At 38.6% G+C, this 24,891-nt stretch overlaps 1 protein-coding gene across 1 annotated transcript in view; it reads left to right on the top strand.

Moving 5' to 3' along the window:
- LOC125746981 (cadherin-4-like) overlaps positions 1 to 24,891 on the top strand; it is a 237,362-nt gene that overhangs the window by 83,108 nt on the left and 129,363 nt on the right. Inside the window, exon 3 of the mRNA XM_049021600.1 lies at positions 508 to 531. Within this exon, the coding sequence (XP_048877557.1) occupies positions 508 to 531 (24 nt within the window). The remainder of the gene's footprint in view (positions 1 to 507; positions 532 to 24,891) is intronic.

Here is a 24,891-nt window from a genome sequence, read left to right as displayed (position 1 = left end):
GGCTGGAAAGATGCATCGTGCTGGGACCTGGAGCTACATCACTTTATGTGTGTATGTGTTTGTGTGAATCAATAATGCTATGCTGCTATGCTCAGAGCCAACTCGAAACCCAACAGGCAGACAAGGAGGAGCTGTTCGATTTTCATTCAACAAATGACCTTTGTATTACTATTTTTAATGTTGATGAAATTTGGCGTGTGAATTACAGAAACCTTCCAGAGCCCAGAAAAAAAAGCGCTGAGATACAGGACCATTTCTACACCCTGGGTAGTAAATGAAAAGTGTAGTCTTACGAGCTGTAATTTTACTTAACTCAAATGCAGCATTTTTATCTAAATCAAAAATGGTCATGCAAAAACTTCTTTATACAGTATGGCATATAAAAAACCTTACATGGCCATGCAAACACAGTGCCTACTGGTACCTACTAGAGCATGTTCTGTCTCAGCCAATTGTCTTCTTTGAGGAGGCTTGTCTAACTTTTTTCTTTCTCCATTTTCCTGATAGATGCTGTGGCATCGTCTGGGCACGGTGAGTAGAGAAATGGCTGTGATTGTTAATGAAGCAGATATGAAAAAATATTTGTAAGAAATACTATCTATCAATCTATCTATCTATCTATCTATCTATCTATCTATCTATCTATCTACAGTGTGTCTGTCTGTCAGCTTAATAACTAGTTTACTAGGTGATATATCTGATTTGTTGTTTCTCTGTGCAAGAAGTGCTATCTAAACTAACTATCAATCTATCAGCTTCATTAATAACAGATTAGCTTACTATGTGGTTCATTTGACTGGTTGTTGTTTTATTAGACATAAAATCATACTCTGTCCTGTAATATTCTTGTTCCTTTAGTCCATCTATCTAGTTACAGCGAATGTCTAATGAATTAAAAATTATGCAGAGCCTCATTTCTTGGTGATGTTCAACAGCATCCATTTCATTGACTCACAGAGGAGTCTCACAGATGGTCTGGTCCAGATCGTATGCAAAACTTGATTTCTGACCTTGAAGGAGTAAATTTGTTTTAGGTCTTTTAGGCACTGATTTTAAATGGCCTTCTATGCCTGAGAAAATTAGTGATTGATTTCTCCAAAGTAAACCTACTGTAGATGTTGAGTCAAAGACCTAAGGTATTTCTGGGATATAGGAGTTTGTCTGAATGGAGGGGATTGTGAACAAAACATTTAAGAAAGCCTGCTTTCATCACCCTTTCTAGGTACAGGAATGCTTTGTTATTGTTGCCTGTGAAGCTTGTGATTTTTTATTTATAACTGGAAATGGGGCTATATGACAGTCGGAATGTTTTTCTTTGAATTTAGAGGTTAAACTTGTTCAACCAGTATTGCTCATATATTGCTCAGACAAACATTTTTAAAAAAGTTTAATACTTGTAGAGCTGTGCTGTTTCCATGGCATTGATACGGGTTTGTAGGTCAGGTAAAGGCCATAATTTATTCTTCAAGCTAAGAGGCTCTGTCCACCAGGGACCTCGGTAGCAGATGTGTGTATACATGCAGTATATGTATTTTTTTGGAGCCTGGTGGTCCACCTGCTTCTGACACCAAGTGTTCCTGTGGTGACAGCATCTCCCATAGCAATAATGACATAATGACCCACAACATTCCATCTGCCACTCCCAGGGACGGATTATGGTATTGTGTGGGCCCCTGGGCAAAACGTTCGCGAGCCCCCCCCCCCCCCACCACCACCACCAGCACCACCACCACAACCACCAAAATTCAAGGGCCCTTGGCAGCCAAACGCCCTCCCTATAGGGTCAGGGGCCCTTGTAGGCAGAGGATCAAAGAATGTAGGCCCTCTAAAATAGACAAACAAAAATACATTGTTGATAAGCGTTGCAAATTGCCCTGGGCCCCGCTGGCCCGGTCCGTAATCCGTCCCCGGCCACTCCTATTTCGTACAGATATCAAAAATGGAAGATGTGGAAACCATACAAGCAGGAAAAAGACAGAGAAGAGATTGTACTTCCCAATATATGAGAATAGATTGCTGACTTAGAAGAAACAAAGAAGAAGAGCTTAACCCATTTTATCAGTATCCATCCATCAAACTTTTTTTTTCTTCAAATTTATCCATGGTTCAGTATGAGCATGTCGGCTTTATATAAAATATATAAGTTGTATTGGTGAAATAGTTATTAAAAAACATAAATAGTAAGTTATGTATTATCACTTTTCTTGTAACTCACATTACAAGTACATAAGAACATAAGAACATACCTGTAAGAAATTTACAAATGAGAGGAGGCCATTCGGCCCATCAAGCTCGTTTGGGGAGAACTTAACTAATAGCTCAGAGTTGTTAAAATCTTATTTAGCTCTGATTTAAAGGAACCCAGGGTTTTAGCTTGCACTACACTAACAGGAAGACTATTCCATATTCTAACTACACGCTGTATAAAGAACTGCTTCCTCAAATTAGTTTTCATATGTTCTCCCGCTAATTTCCACTTATGGCCACAAGTTCTAGTATTTAAACTAATATTGAAATAGCCATGTGGCTGAACAGCATCCAGACCTGTTAGAATCTTATATACCTGGATCATGTCCCCCCTTAGTCTCCTTTGCTCGAGGCTAAACAGATTCAGCTCGGCTAACCTCTCCTCATAAGACATTCCTCTAAGACCAGGAATCATTCTAGTTAGAAGATGGATGGATGATCAAATTAAAAATATTGTTATAAATGTAGTGGTTACATTTACTTCTTTCTCCAGAGTGACAATCTCCAATGCTTCACGCACTTTGCTATGCAGTACATTTATACTCAATTGCTTTGGAGCATTTCAAAAATATCAATTAACATTTGCAAAATAGGAAGTGTAATCCTCACACCATACTATGAGTTCTGCACAGCAGAACATCATTTTTCATTACTTCACACAAATTTCACACAAATGTTTTAGTACATATATGCAAATGGTTTTCTACAATTGTCATCACTTGGCACAATTTTCAGTTGCTTTATTATTGGTGATCAAAATAGATTATGTAGCTTCCCAATGTTATAATTTTACACCCAAAACTATGTATGTATGTGATCATCATGTTAGCCACCACATACAGAAGAATTCCCTAAGCGTTCAAAATTTAAAAAGCGTCCAAGAGGGAACGACTTCAGCTTAGCTCTTGCCAGTGAACTTTACATTCCGTAATGTAGAGCCTTGCAATTTTGAACATAGTGTGTTTGACATGAATAATTGTAAGTTTTCTAAAGAAAAATGATTGGTTAGTGACAATGATAAAGTGGGAACCGACTCGTGTAGAATGGTGGAGCTCAGGAACATACTTACACTGACATTTTAACAAATATGTCTAAGCATTTTGACTCTCATTGTACTGTAATGCTGATTGTACTTTTCATTTTAGTGGAACTGATTAACTCACTGGTGGAATTATTTGCTTTTGACAACTGAGTTAATTGTCTTGGGTAAGTTACAGTTTTGCAGATACACCATACTGCTGCACTATATGCATGAACCGTTCTGAATAATGCTAGTCTAGTTTTGAGAATGTTAAGTATATTTCAAGAAATGTGCCAAAGCAATCGAGAAAGACTGTAATGACTGGTAGAATTTGCTTCTCATCCAAGCCATAACTAAATACCAAAAATATACAGTATGAACAGAAAAGCATAACTAATGGAAAAAACTGAGATGCAGAAGTATTACTGATTCCTAATGATTATATTCATGTCTACAGTTTTTCTCAGATGCTTTGGCACATTTCTCGAATCATCCTTAAGATATGGAAACCAGTAAGTGGATTTCCCGAAACAATTTGTACATACAGCACCATATAATGGATTACCTGCAAAAACCCATAACTTTCTCACAATCCTTAGATTATTTCGCATAAATATTTATATTCTTATAAATATAAATATTTATGTCAATGAACATGTCAGCGTGATCAGAATGACAGATCTTTGTGTCATTGTATACAAACAAGATCAAAATGCTTAGTCGCATTGTCATTATAATAGTGTTACTCCGTAAGTATTGTCTGATATAAACGATGGCTAAGGTTTTGATTACAATGATTGAAAATGCATGAGGCTGCACTTTTTCTGTATGGTATATATCAATTTCAGCAGTACAAAGTCACACATACAATATTACAGTACAGTGCACATTGTTGTATCTATGAAACGTTTGGATGATCCCGGAAACTGTTGTTCTACCAAAATACGGCTGCACCCTTTAGCCACTGTAAGGCCATGACTGAGAGCATAGTCCACAAATCAGTGCCATTGGCCATGTCCTACTCTTGCCTCCCTACCGTTTCACCATTCGGCCTTACTTCTCTTCTTTTTCCTGGCTGTTGACCCTGTGCTTGTTGTTCTAACACTGTGTCATGCTCTATCAATACATGTTTGCCAACTGAAGGCTTGTGAAATGCACCTTTAGAGAACTGGTTGATCAATGGTTGATCTAATGCTTCAAACATTCCCCTCCATTGGTAAAAATCAAGATCAGTTCATAAATTCAGGAGAGATGTATAGAGAATATGCTTGACAGATTTTTACAACTGGTTCAACCATTTTGCATGCAATGACTTATGCAATGAACTAACTCCTAAATGTTTTGGGGTAGTAAGTCTATTCAACAGACAACCAGTATAATACATTTTTACCAACATGACACAAACAGCTGATAATGAACTAAATAACAAACATAATCATTTATATGAATTTACCAAAGCATTTCCAATTTGGGTGGCACTTTGCATTTACTGTATGAATGACTCAATGGTGTGGAGGTGGAACAAGTAGCTTTTAGTATTTCAATACTGATCTGAGAAATGCACCAAAGCGACTGAGATAAATTATAATACATAACTACCCTTAAATCGTATTTTCATCACCATACTGTATATTTGTTTAGCCAAAGTTTTATTCACAGCCTTAATTGCTTGTCTTTACATAATTGCTTCTATTCTACAACTTGAACATGCAGTGATAATGATATGTTGGATAAGATTGTTTCCTAGCTTCTGCTTGCAGCTGTTTACATGCTAGTTCGTATTTCTCCACTGGCTGCACATCAGTGGACAGATGAAAGAGAGATATGTGTCTGGTTACCTCTAAAAGTCTAACAGTTCATGAGGGAGTGTATGTCTTGGCTACCAATTAAAAATGGCCCAAGCCAAATGAATATATGTTCTTCCTTTTATGATTCATATTCTTCCAAAAACTAAAGGCACAGATTAATATACATTGGTACCCAGCAACATAGAACCCTATTTGAAATAAACAATAACTGTACAGTATACTGTGAACTAATAGCATACAGTTAGGTAGATGGCAGCCAGGAGACCCAGGCAGTAGCACTTTTGACTTAGAGCGCCAGGATTGGGGATTTAAAGCTCACCCTTGGTCTCTGTGTATGGAGTTTGCATGTTACTGTGAATCATACTGTGTACTGGTGAGAACTGACCCACTTCAAGCACTGCCTGCATCACAAGGGTTTCCTCTGAGTCCATAAGAATATATATTTCTCCATGCATGTGCATGTATGTGCTCTGTGAATAGCTGGTATCCCATCCAGAGTGCCGCTGGCCATAAGCTCCAAGCCCCCCTGCAACCCTGTCCCCCGATAAGCAGTGGAAGAGTGTACGTCTTTAAGGTAACATATCTCTCAGCGCAAGATTCCCCAAAATTATGAATGAATAAATAACAAAAAAGTGTATAGTATAGTTTAGGTGATACAAGCGAGGTAAAAACATGTTTGTAAAAATGGAAAGGGTGTAAATTACTGCAGGCAGAACAATACAGAGATGGTTCAAAGACAGCTGGGTTGGTGTCCTCCGAGTTGGCTGGGGAAGGCTAGAGGCACTGAAGGAACAAATGGCAGCTCCCATAAATGAACTCCTGTAGGGCTCAGTCAGGCATCTAGGGGAGATGAGCTTGTGCCTGAAAGTGTTCTTCAACTGTACCAGCTTCCAGTCGCATAGGTGGGCCTCATTATTGGAAACAGAGTACAGTTTGGATGAATGCACAGGTAGTTCTTTTTTCTGTCATATAGTTTTAAGCATGTGTGGCACATATCCTAACATGATGCGTATCTGAAAGCTGTGACTGAGTCGAGATAATTAAGAACCACCCCTCAGTGCTGTTATCCAAAGCGAGACACTCGTCGAACAAACAGCTTGTGTCCATTTTCCACTTGACTGTGTGTCAAATTATTTTTTCGGCCTGTCATGCTACGATGGGAAACGCTAAGCTGTGGCACGGTTGCCAAGTCTGGAGTTGGACTGTGGGGGGGGGAATGAGGTGGAGCTGGCAGCTGAAGCAGAGCAGGTGGCGTCTTCCTCCCAGGCGGTCCTACCCACATAGTAGCTGGCATATTGTACCCAGCGGGATGGTCTCTACTGGGACTCGTCCACTGGGGAATTATTGCTCTCACTTACTTTGTGACTGACTGTGTGTGATAAACGTCAGCAGTTTAAGGCATAGAGTTGAGATATTTTTTCATCCCTGGTGGGAAATTATGTAATTGACTATCCCGTCTCTCTCTCCATGAGACACACAGACACACATACTGTGCAGGTGAAAGCAAGCTTGGGGCTGACAGCACTGGGTTGGCCAGCATGCAGTGCCTCTAGAGCATTTGGGGTTAAGGGCCCAGCTTAAAAGCCCAGCCCAGGCATCTCTTTGCCAGCCATAGGAATTGATCTGCCAATTGATCTTTCTTGCTTAGCCAGATACAGTAACTTATTGAATTTAAGGTTGTCTGGGCTAAAGTCCATTTAAGTTCATTTAAACCGCAATCTCATGTTATCCCACTAAGCAAGGAATCTGGCTCCGTGATACAGGCCCCAGGTGTCAATGAATAAAGCGACAGCTCAGCAGCTACATCATATTTTTTAGAAGGAGATATTGTGGATAAACAAAGTAAAACGACATTGGTGATGTGGTGGTACTTTTGGCAAATTCCACATGCTGTGGAGTAGTGCTGTGTACTGCAAATAGGGCTGTGTATTGGCACAGATGCTTCAATTTGATTTGATTCTGATTCACAAGTTCAGTTCAATCTGATTTGATATTAATCCGATAAGAATGAGACATGAGATACTATATCAGCTATCTGATATATCGGCTCGGAGAGACGTTTAAAAAAGCTCTAAATGGAAGAGAGACTTCTACAAATGCAGTCACTAGAAACATATTGTGAAAAACACTAAAGAAAGGCTTGCTTACCAAACACTTTTGTTTGAGGAACATTTGGGTATAATTCCTTCAAAACAAAACTAGCCTGTCTCTTTCAAAACACAAAAAATACTTCTGACTGAAAAGAATAGCTGAAAACAAAAATGGGCAAACTCACACACCATGTTTCAGATGGGGTCTATCTTAAGGATATGTGGCGAAACATGAATTTGAATCTTTTTATTTGAGAAACATACAGGTATTGTTTTGGGCTGGGAATCAGCCCTGACCTTGCAGTTTGATTCACAAGTGCTCAGTTGGATTACAGTTTAACTCTATTCAGTCTACGTTTAACATTCACTAATGTGTGATCAAACCAGATCTGTTGTAAAAACAACAACAGGCACAGCACTGAAGCATTGACATTGTAATTGTTTACCATTACATGACGAAAATAAGATAACGTAAAACAATATATAATAATAAGCATGAAATTTATTCTTGTATTTATCAGTGAACACACGAAAATATTTCATCCACACTTTTCCCTCTGCAGTTCTTTTAATCAGCCATAAATAAATGATATTAATTATATTATATTAAATTATAATTATACCTGCATACTTTAAATCACTGTCATTTGCTTGTGTTACCCACATTTGAAAAAAAGATAATTAGCAATGTTCTCATAACTGACAGCAAGTCACCTCCAATAATATCCCTGTTCCCTTTACATCATTTGCTTTTATTTTGCATTTATATAACATTATTTGGCATCACTGTTTCAGTCTACTGAAAATGATTTGTGTGAGAATAAAGCCCTACTTCACTTGACTTGCCTGCATTCAGATGCTCATGGTACTCCATTACCATTTACTGACAATACACCAAGATGGCAGTGAGAGGCTATTGTGCAATACTATTGCAGCCCTCCTATAAGTGAGAGACTAGTGAAATCAGTGTCCACCTATTCAATAAGAGGACCAATACAGGTAAAATTCTGAGAAAATATTTGGCAAAAGGCATAAATGAACTAGATTGCTCTCGGGATTTTGTGAATCAGTATCGAATCTTCAAAACCAAAATCGCAATTAATCATATAATCAATATTTTTTCCCACCCCTAACTGTAAACTGCCATAAACTTGTGCCAAATGAAACTCGAAATACAACTACCTTATTTCACGACTTGAAGTATTATTATCTAGTAGAAAATACGAAATGGAAGCACTTACAGTTACAGACACCAGCAATCAGGGTTTCAGTTTCAATCTGAAAGAATACAGGAGGCAGTTACAGAAAAACTAGCAACAAACCACACTGTGGGTGCTTTGGGGTGTTACGCCATACCAGGATTATTATTGTTAATGACAACTGAAACTAGAACTACAGGAAAACTTTTTCATAAAGTGAATTAAAATAATAAAAAAAATTTAAAAAAAAAACTACAATTGAATGAAAACTATAAATATTAATTCCAAAGCAAACTGAAATAGAATAAAAACAAATGCTTTCTGATACTGTTTGTAAATACTATTTAGCTATGATGCAAGTTATTCAAGGAAATGTAGGCCTAATTCAGTATATTGCCTTTAGATGACAATTAATAATACAATTTTGAGCATACAATGTGCTGTACAACATTTTCCCATATAAATAATAGTACATAAACTGAAACTAAAATACAGTAAAACCTTGGATTGTGAGTAACTTGGTCTGTGAGCGTTTTGCAAGATGAGCACAAATTTTGAATAAATCTTAACTTGATAAATGACCGAGCTTGCGATACAAGTATTACGTTTATACTTTGTCTCAGCCAATGGTTCTCTCTCTCTCTCTCCCTCCCTCCCTCCCTCTCTCTCCCTCTCTCTCTCTCTCTCGCTGAGAGATTGTGGGTAATCATTTCCCATGCTAGGTCTCAGTCATATAGTCAAAATTTAGTAGAAAAGCATCACACGAATAAGAGTGTAGCAGTGCGAGCGATGAAGCTGTTTAACAACAATGCAATGTCCACATTTCCACGACATTGAAAAGGAGGCAAAAGCAGCTGTCACTGGATAGGCTCCTTGTTAAACTCGCACAAAAAGAAAAAGATTCCAGTGAGCCAACAGATAGCAGGGACTCCGTTAGTTATAGTGAAAGTCGTCCTACAAAATAACCCTCCTCTTCTCCTCTCTCTAGTCTCCCTCATACCATCCATGATTCTTTTCAAAGGGAAAGTGCAGGTTAATTTGTTTTTATGTATTTTTACTCTATATTTTGTTTTGATGGGTTGTGGAAAGAATCATCTGACTTTCCATTATTTCTGATGGGAAAATTCGCTTTGATGTACGAGTGCCTTGTTTTACAGTACGAGCACGTTTCCGGAACGAATTATGCTCGCAAGCCAAAGTACCACTAAACAGAAATGCCTTTAAAATAAAAACTAATAAAAATTTGATTTAAACTAAATCTAAAGTGGGTGTCAAATGAAAATGAAAAATAATTAAAAATTATAAACAAATAAAAAAAAATAGTAAAGATAAAAACTACATAAAAAAAAACAAAACTAAGCACTGTCCCTGTGACCAAAGTAAATTATTGTTATTAAATATTATTTATTTATTCAAGATTTATTTCAGTTTGCAGTCCATTCAGTTTGTAATGTTTGTCATGTCCTAAATATATTTAAGGTGAATCTTAAGGGAATTTTAAGAACAAAATGGAACCTTGAAATAAAGAAATAATGACGTGAATTATATTATGATAATTATCAATATCGGATATGAAAATTATTATTATGATGAAATATTTTGCCATATCGCTCACCCCTACTCACTGGTTATTACCCATTGTATTTTATTAGACTTAAAGTTATATGTGTGTTCCTTAACCACAAGATTGCATTTTTCTTTGGATCCCTGGAGGGATAAGGGTTAATTTCCCCCAAGCAAGGTAATGTTAGTTGATAGGGCCCTGAGAACCTATTAAGCTCTTGTTGGTTTTGGTTTCCCTCCCTGTTCTCCACTTGGTCATGCTGATAATGCAACTGTGCTGTTCTCTCTGGATTCCTAAGTGTGGAGGGCCTGAGAATGTAAAGTGCCACCCGAGGAGACGAATGCCAGATGGGTGCTTTCTGTATGTCTCAGAAAAAGGCTAAGAACCAAACAAGTGCAAATAAGTAAGCATGATGCTCTGACACTCTGCTTGTAAAGCATCTTCAGATTTGTAAAGCATTTCAACTCTGCCCAGTCTCCTGTTTGAAGTGAATCTTTCACCCTTAACTCTTGGCACCTAAAGAAAAAGAAAATAATTGATGCTGATAGTTTAGCTAATTACTTGAAGGTTTGCATTTCAATTTCTATATAATTGGATAGTTTAATTTCCCCCTGCTTCTACTGGTGCGGATTGTGATAAATAATATGTTCTACATAAAAAGAAATTATTATTATGTATTAATTATTATTATTAAGTTATTTCCATGCTACTTTGGACATCATATTGGAGTCTTAACGTAATTCATTTTAGCCAGGGGCCTTGACTGTTTATGGTGGATGGGGCTCTGCTGGTCACACAAATATCACCAGTCAGGAGAAGGGAAGTAGAAGTTCACTGCTGCAAAGAAGTAAATTGAGGACAAAAGATCTAGAGAGAAAGGTGTCCCCTGTGTCCTCAGATACCTCTGGTTAGGCTACAGGATGGATGGAAGTCAGACTTTTCCAAATAACCCAATGAGTTATAGTATAGAGGTTCAGATGCATCTGAAGGACATATCAACTGAGCTTTTTTCTGTTTGTAGGTATGCACACATCAGGAGAAAATTAGGCACACACTTCTGGTTTTATATCATCAAATGTCACATTTTTTTTGTACAAACTTTGCACACGGTCCCTCAGATATGCATCCCAGAGGGTTTTGTGTTTGCTAATAGCATAATTAAGCTATGGGGAAAAGCTGAATCCACAGAGCTCTGCAGGAATCAGGCAGCAATTCCTCACTCAGTGCTGAACTTGCTGTATTGAATGATAAAATAAATTAAGAAACATACCTGCCAAGTCTCATGATTTTCCAGTGAGAATAACATTTTTCTATGCTTCAGAGAGTCTGAAATTACTTTGCTGCACGTTATTGAGTTCATGGAAAGTATATAAATTACATTTTCCTGATTTTCACTTGAGGCTTCTGTCACCAAAATCCCCCCCCCCCCCCCAAAAAAAAAGAAAAACTTTCTCAACAAGCTAAACTTTAGAATCATTAGAATTATGAATTGATAAATAAATAAGAGTGGCTGGGTAAGATGTAGTCTGTGGTACCCTTGGCTGCAGTAACTAAGCGATGGAGTCACTTGTTTCCTGGATTTAGTACATGCCTGCCATAGAATGAGAATACAGAGATAACCCCCCCCCCCACCCCCACCACGGAGCTGAAGCTTCCAGGCTGACAGAGTGGCTTGAGATAGAACGACCTTCATTTGTGCTTGTGTCACCGAGACCTGGCAGCAGCATTCGCTTTTTTTTAAGGGTGGAGTTGCATGGGTTGAACTTTAAAAGAGATAATGGCGTTAATACTGCAGGCATTGAAGCAGACACACGGTATCATTTAGAAGTTATTGCCACTGCAATTTTTGCAATGCATGTTGCGACAAGACCAAGGTGCAGGACCAAGGCTCTCTTTTATGGTGTGATAAGGTGGGCTTAAATAGTGTAACTACAACAGACTAAGTAATGTGTGCTAAGTCTAGGGTAGACACTAAATACTATTTTTCTGTGAATTAATCTAACAGCTATTTTACCAATTTGTCAATTAATCATAATGATTTTAAAATCCACCATTTAATTTATTTTTATTTTGACAAAAACATATTGTCTCTCTTTAGATAAAGAATGCTGGCTTTTTGGAACTATCCGGACATTTTTTTTTGCCCGCAATTCAATATTAGTTGTGTAGCTTGTGCCGCTTCGGAGGGTGCAAATCATTCTGTTTCTGCTTCTTTTCCTTGACGTGAGGACTTATAAAAGCTAAGCACGCAATTTCAAAATAACAGTCCCTCAAAACAAAGTAAAACCTAGGGCAATATAAATGTGCAAAATTATATAAAAAATAATACCGTGGGCATATTAAATAATACAATATTTTCTTGGATAACAAAAATAGAAACTGGGCCATTCACAAGTAATCTGTATAAATTCGGCCTATCCTTATGCTTAAGAAATTTGTTTGGCAGAGCATGCCGCATGCGGCTGTTTTGATATGTCATGGAAGCGAAAGTAGCATACTGAAGTCATGGAGAAGAAAGGTACGGCTCAACAAACACAACATCTTTTAAAAGAGGAAATATTGATGTTAAACAAGGTAAAAGACGTTGGTGAGTGCTCACCACTACTATCCTATGAGGAGGGGCCTGGGGTCAGGGGACTGCAGCTCTTGGGATACAGAGAGCTCGGCTGGATAGCAACCTTAGCCTGGAAGCAGGACAGCCTGACATCTTTCTCCTCAGCCAAGAGGTTTACATTCTGAATATCTCTATTACTCATTAGATCTGCGCAAAATCTGTGTATTGTTGCTGGGCCCTGATGATTAATTTGAAAGGCAGTGTAGCATGACGGAACACCGTTAAAGCTATGTTTTGGCAAAATCTTGCACAAATTGCAGCATAGGAGCCATTATGGAAAGCTTTGCATGCTTACAGTTCAGTCATTATCTGTCTTTCTAATATTAGCCCTGGCAGAGAAGAAAACTTTCCCACTATTCTGTTGTCTTATCTTTATAATGTTCATGTCTGCACATCACTACAAGCAGGAAAAACAGTATTAGATATTTTTGAATACCGCCAACCGCCAACATTTTACTAATTTAGGTAGCTAGAAGATGAAATCGCTATTCAAAAGCAAGAACAACTGCAAGTTTAAATTAAGCATTGTCTCGTTAAAAAAGCTCCTATTTTAACCAACCATGAACACAGATTACAAGATATTGTAAAGAATTTGCTATACAGTAGGAGACTCAGTGAAACTGTTAACCTCCTATAAACTGTCTGCATTCAAGAAATACAAACCTTATATTCCAGCACACATTGTATAAAAGGAGAGATTTTATTACATTTGACACTATTCTGCAGCATTGTGATTCTGCAGTATTTGCGGCTGGGTAATATTGTTGCATTACGGCTTTGCTTGCAGCTCCAATATGAACACAGACCCTCATGGATTTCTCTGGCAGAGACTTTGAATTTCTTCAGCAATCCAAAGGCCTGAACTTTTGGTGATTTTGGTCATCCTAAATTGTCCCTAATTAATGCTTGGTCTGCAGTTCGGTGTATACCTTATACACCTTCTGATTGTGTGCATTATTAAAAAAAAATTAAGATACATTTAAACACTTATGGTATAACCATTGATGGAGGGAGTTCAGAATATGTTTATCACCTACAAATCATTTTATAAACAAATAAAATAATATACAATAATATATATATATATATATATATATATATAAAATAATTTGACATAATATTTTTGATTTCCTAATATTTGAAAATAGTAGTGGCGCTGCAGGGTCTTTGGTTTACAGAACAGGAAAGGGGCCGTGTGTCATGCTGTAGACGATGATCTGACAGGGTGTTTATGACTGGTTTGTGGATCAGCGGGTGGAGACTCTGTGCCCGCGATTTGACAGTGGAAGTGTGATATCACCATTGGGCCTTTGAAAAGGGCCTTTAACCCCAATAGCAATAGGACTGGCCTGGAATATGAAAGCCATTTGACAGGAAATCAATATTCTTTCTAAATAAACACCCCTGTACATGACCCTGTGAGACATATGCCAGCATATGCCAGTTCATGTATGCCACAGGTTTGCTTATGAATGCTCTGCGAATGCATTATAAATGGGATCTGCATGATCTATGACTAATGAATGCATTATGAAGGTGCAACTAACGAAGCATTGCCAAAACTTATTGATACTCCATTATACCTTACTTTGCATCCTGGACCCCCTCATTTTCAACTACGTGCACAAGTGTTCAATTTCCTAGCATGCTAACATCTAGAGGTTCCTTTGGCCCTGCCGCTCTGTCAGGCCTGATATGGTCCCAGGATGACAAGTGAGAAATCATTACTGGTCATCTTGTCTTTTTTTCTGGCCTCTGGGTGGTGTTTATCTGTCAAATAGAACACTGCTTATTGACCACAGCCTCCCTTGCCACGGCACTTGATCTGCAGATGAATTTTCCGTCCGTCAAACTCTCATGTGATTTCACATAGTGTTAGAGGGGATATGCGTGTGTCTGTGTCTTTACATATAGCTGTAGAAAAAAATAAGAGACCACTTCATTTTTTTTAAGGATCTGCATTGTTTAGTCCTGGTTCTGTTGGCAGATGGCTACACTGAGCAGCAGGCTGCTTCCAGGCATTCCAGAATTTCTAAGACTGCAGTAGACAAGAACAAGTTGAAGCAGGAGACACTGGCAATAACCAGATATAGGGCGGAAGCAACTTTCTAATGCCGGAGATGACCGTCCTTATCCAAGAGTGCTTCATGAATCGAAGGAAGACATCAAGTAACCCTCAAAAAGAATGGGAAACATTAAGTGGTGTGAAGTTCACTGCTACTGTAGGACAGTTCGTATCAGACTCCTAGAAGCAGGACTAAAGCAAGGAAAAAGCCCTTCATTAATGAGAATAAGGGAAAAGCCAGGCTGGACTTTGCAAAAAAATTTATATTTTACACAGAAGCATACCTATAAATTGAGAAATGAGTGAAACTAACAATTTTCCTGTGGTCTCTTAATTTTTTTTCCAGAACTGTATATAAAAAGCACTGCAGCACATTCATTGCTGACCTAGAGAAAGTGAATATAATTACGTAGATGTTTCCCCAGATCACACAAGTGCACATTAGGGTGTCCACTCCTAGCCACATTTATCACCACTAGAAGTAAATGCTCCTCACCGTCTCAACATACAAAGTTAAGCTTCATCAGTAATCATTTTTAATATATGTAGCAGCACAAAACATCTGATGGCAGAGTGGTTTGTTAGATGCATTGTTCTAAATGTTCACAATGAGAGTGAATGTTTCCATTCATGGACATTTGCAGTGTCACTTGCAAAGATGAATTGCAGTTTACAAATTGCCTGCCTGTGATTCTGTGGCCAGTGATGGATTGGCACCGTTTTCCCTCGTCTTGCACCTGTAGTTTCTGGGATAGGTTCTGAACCCCCACGATATCCCACAGGAAAACTAGGTATAGGAAATGAATGGATGGATAATAGTTTGCTTTAGGTCATGTACTGTAAATATATGCCATGGCCATAACAAAATGCATTTTTTTTCTCTGTTTAAGCTATTATGTTATGCAAGTATTTCTATATCTAGGGTCACCGTCATGCTGTATGAACCTAATTTCAGATTACAGGGAGAATCCCTGACCGTACATTCACACCGCGAGTGGCAAGAGCACGAAGGGAGCCGGAAGTCATTCATTCTATATGGAAGGGTGCGTCAACAGGTGGTGTGGAGCGGCATTAGCGTCAAAATGAAGTTGAAGTCCAGTCAGTTGAATGGTAATGAGCAATGACTCGGTTTGGCGGCAACCAATCAGAATATAGAGAAGCTCCGCAAAAGAGAGTTCCAAAGAACAGAGGGGGTGAGCTTTTGTTCTGACCAAACAGTTCCCATTCCACAATGGAGGAGAAACTGGTCATTGTTGTAGCGCGGTTCCCAATTATTTATGATGTGATCCTGTTTGCATAACGGGATATAAATAAAAAAAAAAGCGTGGACCAAGGTGTCTGAAATTGTTGCTCTTCCAGTTGAGTTGGTGAAGGAAATCGCATAGTAATTTTGGCACCGTACCATGCGAAACAATTTGAATTGTGTGTAACATTCATATTATTTATAACATTAGTGTTTGTCATAACATGCCCCAGTAGAACAGCCATGATATATTTTTAGTACTATTTATGTGACATGGATGATGCTGTAAAACGGGAGGTATTTCACTAGCCTACTTAGCACATAGCTCGCATATATATACTTTGCTCAATTGGAGATAATGGTTCTGTATATGGAATTAAAATATTAAGCAGTGGCACATATATTGTTCTAGCATTATATTATTATTTAAGCACATATGACATTTAAGGAAAATTTAAGCAGTTTTGCTCAGGATCAATAATTTTTTTAAGACAGGATGCTCGCTATTTTGGAGGCATTAGGAGAGAGAGAGCTCTCCACCAGAAGACAGTCACAGTTTACTTTTTAAACGCTTCTTGAAGTACTTCAAGAGACTGTCTTATAAGAGAAGGCAGGAGTTGACATTTCAGAGGCACAAATTAGTATATGAGGTGAAATGTCAAGAGGCTGGACACATAGATAACATTTAACACCAAGGAGGGAGTAATGGGGGGGGGGGGGGGGGCTGCTGACAAGGCTGTGAGAGTGTAAGCTTAATTCCCTTGTAGTGCTGTCAGCTGCTCTCTCCCACACCCTGATTTTATTATGTTATTCATTCAAACTATGTGTCGAAAAGTATTCATATTATAATATCTGTGTTTCATATTTTCCAAATCTATCATATTCTAACAGAAAACATAGGGGGGTGGGTTATCACACTTTTTGAAATAACTGCAAAAAATACATCATTGTTGAAATTATCTTAATCTTGGGGACATGTTAGATTGTCATATGATATTTCAGAGCAAAATTATTATCCACCAGTGCGCTTCTGGCAACCTACTCCATAAGGTAGTAAGTAATTGTGAATGTAGGCTTGTTTTATTTCATATTCCAGATCTTAACTGGACTCAGGTGTTAACTAAACTCAGCACCTTAAGTAAATATCAAAGTAGCAGCTTTTGCTTAAAGTTGCTTTTTAAGTAATTGGTGCCCCATGAAAGAGCCTTCAGCAGCCATGGATTATGCCATGGGTTACCAGGCAGAGAAATATGAAGCAAATGTCCCCCTGACACTGATGGACTCCGGGGTTGTGGCTGCCCACTTGGGTTACCTCCTATAGACCAGCAGCTTCTCCATCCGCAGCCAATAACAGTGGTGCTCGCGGTCCTTCTAAGGAAGTTATACAGCACACAGGTAGGCTTCACACACACACATCCACATTGGCAGGACTGATGCCAATGACCTTTCTGTACATACGCCACTGAGCTGTCAAAATACCAAAGGCATTTTCAACAATCAGCTTTGCCCATGACAGCCTGTAGTTGAAACCTCTGTGCCTGCCAGGAAGGTTGGGTCCTGGAAAAGACCACGTGAGGTCTCCACAGAGTGGAAAGGCCTCATCTGCCACAAATACATGTGGCTGTGGTCCCAGGAGATCATCTTCTGGCAGGCCGAGGGTCCCATCTCAGCATGCCTGGCCTAAGGTGGAGTTAGCCAGTGAATCACCATAGCTGCCCACATCCACTACTCGGAAGCAGTACTGGGCATCTACCACTGCCAAGAGCACAACAGAGAAAGCTCTCTTGTAGTTGTAGAACAAGGACCCTAAGTTACCAGGAGCCCTGATCACCACATGTTTCCCATCAATGGACCCAATAGAGTTGGAGAAGTTCTACCAGTAAAGAAAATCGGTGGCAATGTTTTGTCAGTCCTCTGTAGTGGGGACTGGCATGAACTCAGACACCAAGACCTCGCATATGGCTCCTGCAACCTCAGCCTATTTTCACAATTTCTGCCACGGCGCTAACTTCGACACGGCAACTGAGTGGCTAAGAATCTCGGAGGGGAAAAAATATATACACATACAAGCATATATACAAATGAAAGACAGCATAAAGCATTAGTAACCAGTCAACCAGTAAATAGCAAGTAAACACTCGTAAGTGTCTAGATCTTATAAAAACAAAAAGCAAAAAAAATAAAAAGATCAAACTCACCGTAAACAAATTGCGAGCCACTCAGCTGGACAAATAGTACGCCAATAGTTAGAGTCCAGCCTCACAATGAGGGGCCCCACTTTTGACTGCAATCTCTGACATCTTTGCTGCGTCCGTGCTGCATAAGCAACCACTTTATGGCAATCCATAGTAAGAACATAAATTTGAAAAGAAGTGCAACACAATTTATAGGCAACGTTTCCCCCCAGAATGCTTGATTTTAAGCGAGAATGCAATTGACTGGTTCACAGCAATACCGTTTTGACAAATTATATCATATCGGCAGTCGGCAAGACAAGCTACACGTTTGTTTTCGTTGTGGCCCCTTTAAAAAGTTTGCAAGCCCTAGCATTACAAACAGACCTTTCTCCATCCACTCCACCTACGTCAGAGATCGTCCACAACATTTGCTAGTGCCATGGGTAGGGCGGCCAGATCGCAGATGCTTTCCCCGCTTATGCTATAAACGTACCATGAGACTGCAATCTGTCTAGGCCGCTATGCAGACCCAAAACATGATGCTTACTTCAGCACAATTAGGATGAGGTTTTGGTTTTATCAAAGGAAATTACACAGCTTTGGTAATTAAAATTCAAAAATGCACCAGAAACCATGAAGATGCACAAGTGAAAAAATAAACTCACTGTATCCAGACAGGTAACCTTATGGTGTGATCTGGTGTGGAGTTTCTAACCATATCAGCTTCTACATGCAGGGACTCTCTCTGTCTATGCCATGTCAAGAAAAATATAATTTATTGTATTTTTTTCTAATTATCCTTCTCAACAATATTGTTAATAGTTATTTGAATTTCATGTGCCATTAAAACATATATAGTAGGAACATTCTTGAAAACCTCCCCCAAACCACAAAAAGTCTGGACTTATTGCCTGCGTAATGTTTTGTTCAGTTTCTTCACAAGTGTTATGACACGGTGAGCTCAGACCGGGGATGCAGGCAACGGAGATGAAAGGTAGGGACAGAATCGTCATCTCCAAACTTAGACGCGGACTTAAATCCACAAGACTAATGAAAAACAACTTGAAACAGCGGATGACGTGGGGATTCCACACGAGGCTAACGAGGGGGCGTGGCACACGGAAGGAGCGGACGATCGGGTCATGACAACAACTGAGCAAACAAACAGAAAAAGCACTGCAGTTTAAAAATCACACGTCATTCTCCTTTTTCTTCAAAGCACAGTTTCAACATGAATAAACAACAAAAAGAGGCTTGGGTTTAATTTGTATGAATGTGCTGCACTGGGTTTAATTTGTATTCTTTCATTTGTATTCTTTTTGTCTATATTGGTAAAATAAGATTGCAGAATGTAAGAATGGCCCCCTAATTTGCATATTACTGTGGCTGCTAGAGCAATAAGCAAGAAAACATGCATTCCAACCAGTACAGGGAATTAAAACATTTATATTTTGGGTGGGGGGGCAACTTTTTCCCCCTCTGGCTAAAACTGGCGGCATTTACAAAAGTATGGGTGCAGTAATGAATACATAAAGGTTCTGCTTGCAATGTGAAACGAACCCAGATTAAAATGTATACAGTAATCACCACCTTGTGCCAACATGAGTAAATAAAAATAATTCTATGGCTGTTCCAAAGAGAAGTATGCAATCATTTGTATGCATATACAGCACCCTATGTATGTGAGGGAAAGCAGGAGATGGGAGCAGACAATCTTTTTCAGGTTTTATTAAGCTCTTAATAGCTGTAGTATATGTATAATTCACGGTTTATAGGTAAAGTGAAAACTTCTTCACAGTCTTTCAAATGAACCAGTTTATGGTAATTTTTTAAACATCCTGTTTATAAAATGTTGAAGGTCTATTACAAATGTTTGGGAAAATGAATGCCAGTATTTTACAACTGTAAATGCAAACTGGTCCTTTCAACAAAATAAATCAAATATTGCAAACTCAAAAATTTTCAACCTGTGAGCCTTTTGATAATATTTTAAAATGAAATGAAACAAGCTCCGATTATTCTTCACCTTTATCAACAACCGAGTGGTTTGATTTTACCTGTGAATTCTGGGAGTCTGTGCAACGTCACAACCAAAGCTCTCGCATTGTTTACTACGCGTACTTTTCATTGAAACCAGGGAAGCAAGAGCAGGAAGATGGAGGATCGGGCAAATACAGGGTTTTAATTAGCAGAATGGCCGATCCCGGAAGCAATGGGCACGAGGCAGGGCACAACCCAGGATGAGGGGCCAGCCCATCTATGTTCTCTATCATCATTGCATAATTTTATTTTTTTGTGAAAATTTATTGTCCAAGAGGCCCTCATTTATATGTATGAAACTAAAGATGCATTTTCAAAGAAATATATAACAGGAAATTTAATATTTGTCTAGGTGGTTGAATACTTTTTCAACCCACGGTATATTGATGTAATCGATATCGTATCATCCTATTGTCCCGATCGCCGTTAATTAAGCGGCCGATCGCTCGGGCAGGCGGGCAAGGAAGCAGGCAAGACAGGCAAGGTACGGGGAAAACGCGGGTTTATTTGGCAGACTAGGGCAGGACGGAACACTGGCATGGACAACATCAATGACAGACAACGGACACAGGCAAGACTTAGACTTAAAAAGACAGGATCAATCAAAATAACAAGACACAGCTGGGTACGATCGGGGAAGCACACGTGGATAATCAGGGGGGCGTGGCACACACGAGGATCATACGAGCTGGGCATGACACCTATATCTTGAAAATTCATTAATATGCGTGAAAATCCTATATTAGGTGACTGTAAAAGTTGTTGATGGATGGGTGGTGAAGCCATGACCAAGCAAACCATCTTCAGCCATACTTTATCTGAAATTGGCTTATTTCTTTTTGGATGAATGTTCTTTATTAAAAAATGTCATTGACATTAGTACATACTTTTATGCAGGTCCGTGTGTAGTACAGGGGTAGGTGTGTAGGTTTAGGATATTGGAACTGTTTTGTATGTATGTATTTATTTATTTGGTTGGTTTGTTTTTCTTCTTTCCCCAAAATCTTTGGTACAATTTTTGCCCCTCAAGCATGGTTTTTAGGTTTCTTGGAGCATTTCCTTTTCCCCCTTTAATTTCCATCGCTGATTCCCGCAGTAATTTTCAGTTTCTTTGGTTGCTATAGTAATGGCTACTTGAGGTATATTACAACAAAAGACCACATGTACACCAGATTCAGTAAGTGGATGCTTCACATGTGTCTGATTTGTTAATCAGCATAGCCAAGAAATAATGTAGAAGACAGAGAGCTGAGCATTATCTTCATTTCCCTGCCAAATTCCTTGCCTTCATGTTCTGAGAGTCCAAGTCCCCTGTCAACATGCCACATTACTTCTTTAAGCTCTTCATCATATACCCTACAGATCGCAGCTGGTAAAATCAGACACGTCTTACTGAGTCCATGCTGGGAATATGGATCTCTTTATGTCAACAAGATGTTTGGTGTAGTGACTCAGTCGGTAGTGCTCATGTTAGGTGTGTTTTCCTCCATCAGTCCAAAGTCATGGCATGTTACAACGCATTATGTAATAACTCCACAATATGTTGCAAATTTCTAGACAAAATTATCATTTTATATTGCAACATTACCCTATTATCCATTATTATTATCATCGTCATTAAATTTGTTACATTCTGTCGGGTTATTGCATAATGTGGCATTATTACATAATGTGTTGTTACAAGGCATCTGTTATCAAATTTTCCTATCAAGTTTCCTCACATGCCCCATCAAGTGCAGGTTAGTGACTACACTCTGATTTAAGCCTCTTCCTTAACCAGAGTAAACCACTTTTGATTCACAGATTTTAATATCTATTAAAAAGACATCGAATATCACAAGCGATTGCTCTAATACTACATGGGAAGCACAGCTTCCCCCCCACAAAATTAACAAAAGATATATCAGATTAAATTAATTTAAATTAAAGGAGCTATGCTGGTCTGACAGGGAAATAAATCATTTCTTATGAAAAGAATGGAGAGCAGAATTTACATATAAGTAGCAAACCTCTTAAAATAAGAAAAAAAGACCTGTTTCGGTCAGACCACTAACAGTCAACACTGTGCATGTTCCATTTAAAAAAACAGGCCGTCACATTTTATGACATATTATCACTACAAATGCACCAATCCAATCTGATATTCGGATCAGTATCTGCACCAGTTCAGACCTATTTGACAGATCGAGTATTTGTCCCTATGTGACCGATCTATGTCCGATGCTTACAGTACTTATTTAATCAATCAATTGCACGACAGCTCTTCCCCATTTTACATGTGTTTTTGTAGCATTCAAGCTCAACACTAACACCGCTACTAAGTTTTTTGGTTACTTAGAGGGTGTGAGCGCAGTGACTTCAGCCTGCTGCGATATCATGCGCATACCCTTCACAGTTGAACAACAGATAACAGGGTGATGATCTAGAAGTATTTTACGCTTTTAAAAGTAAATAATAGCACAGTGATTTGCAGTCTTTGTAAAAACAAAGTTTTGAGAGGTGGGAGTAGCATTTAATGGAAAATCCCACTAAACAAAGCACGTACAATTGTACGAGACAACGTGAGTAATATTTATTGTCGCTAGCTTGGGCTGTTTTGCACACTTGCAGGAGGTGCTACTGCTGCAATGAAGTGTACTGTAAGAGATGCTGTTGCCAGTGGCAGAAAAATTCCAAGCCATTTTAAGCAAAACAAATATTGAAATTTGAAGATATTCAAACTGAACTGCAAAATGCCCCATAAATGCTTAAAACAAGATGGAATGGTATGTTATGTATGTTTTTTAAGATTTTGTTTTGGAGGTTGGCTTGGTGCAGGCTGGAAAAGAAGGTACATATCCACTGGTGGCTCCAAGACAAAGGGGCTTATTTACAAAACATAATTCACTGAGAAGGGCACAAATTAAAATGACTACAAGAGGTCAAAAGCCATCTGGGAACACAAGAACTAACTATAAAAATCATAAAGTAACCAAACAACAAAACAAAACAAGGCAACACAAGTAGCAGGATCGTATAACAGGCAGAGCCTCAACAACAGAGCAACATCTAACACACAATGACCAAACAACGAAATAAGCTAAGGCAAGAACTTAAATACACAGGTAATAAGCACTAACAAAGGGCAGGTGTGAATTAAGAAGCAAAACAACCTATCAGCAGAGACAACAGGTAGAACAATTAAGAAATACTAGCACAGGAAAACGGGTGGAACTAATAACAGACGATCACTGAACTAAGATGCTTAACAAACTCGGGAACAATCTTGGACACTAGGAAGCTAAGCCAAAGTAGAACAAAATCACAAAGGCACAAAACACAAAAAAAGGAACACAGTGGCAGTTGGGGAATCAGGCGAAACACACAAGGGTTTGAGAACGAGTGACAAAACGGGATGGTCGGTGCCACCTACTGGCCAAACGGGGAAGAGACCGGACCAGATAGGACAGACCCTGACAGTTGGTTACATTGTCAAAACAGGCATATTTCAATGATGGTGATGAAAAATGCTGATCAGTATCCCACTCTTTGAACTTAAAAGATAACTTGGGTGTTTCTTTTCCTTCCATCCTAAACAGAGAAGGGATTCTGTCATCCAAAGTTGAGTTGCCACATCATTGCTATTTTCTTTAGTGAACAGCAGTGGATTACACTATGTTGACCCATGAGCTACATGCTCTGTTTGTGGTAAATTCTGCTAGAAACATCTTGTTCCATTTACATTATTCTGAATTTAGATTTCAATCTTATTTATAAAAAGGCACCAAACTTACTGTGCAGTATAAAAGAATAAATGCATTGGCAATGAAGTAGAGAAAGTTCTTCTATATTGGGATTGTACTAGTCATTTTGAATTTTTTTTGTCATTTTTTGTCATTTTTAGACTTAATGACTCACACTCAGACTTAGACTCACACATGGCATGAATTTGAGTACCAGTGACTCAAACTGACCACTGGTGACCTGACACTTTAATTGAACTCAAGGTAGTGGCTACAACACTACATACAAACATTGAACTTTTATTTGTTTATTCATTGTCATCACCTCACTGATAGTTCAATGGAACTGTTTCCTCAGCTTCATATATAGTAAATATATATTAAAATTCTGGCATTCTTCCATATCCAGCAAAATAAGTGTTGATTTTCTTTGTCAGATTCTGACTAAATAGATGTACTAAAAGAACATTTTTAATAGTTGATTTAGCACCCAAAGCACTTCACAGATAGAATTACGGATAACAAAGCAAGTCTCCATAAACCAGTGTATATAATCTGCATAGAGAGAAATCTTATGGTGTAGAAGAGTATGGGAGTCTGATCTAATAGCTATTGGTTTGATATCTTAAAGTATAGTATATAGTAAAAGTAAGAAACTCTGCAGATAAAAGGTTTGGAAATTTATACATTTTCTTCATCTGTTTACGGAATTTCTTCGCAAATCTGGGACAGTACCTCAAAGAGGTAGGACTACTTAATGTAATATCCTTTTTAGCATCTAATGATAGATAACTGAATCTGATTTTTAGTGTACAGCTAGAACATTTTCTCTTTTAACATTATGACTGCCCTCGACGTGCCCTAAATGAAACTGTTTTGATCTGTACTCAGTAGCCTGGAGAGCATACCATCTAATGTCTGAAGTAATGCTTTTAACTCTGATAAACTGATATATGGTGGAATGATGTAGTACACCAATTTTCCATTTTTAACTGGCAAGCCATCCAAGATATACCCAAGCCTTGTGGCCTGTGCTGCCAAGAATAGGCTCCCCCCACAGCCTCAACAGTTCAGCAGTTAGAAGATGGGGCTTAACTGGGG

The sequence above is a fragment of the Brienomyrus brachyistius genome, chromosome 8, assembly GCF_023856365.1.
Source record: "Brienomyrus brachyistius isolate T26 chromosome 8, BBRACH_0.4, whole genome shotgun sequence".
Lineage (NCBI taxonomy): Eukaryota > Metazoa > Chordata > Actinopteri > Osteoglossiformes > Mormyridae > Brienomyrus > Brienomyrus brachyistius.
Note: the sequence above shows the minus strand (reverse complement) of the source record. Positions and strands in the feature narration are given on the sequence as shown.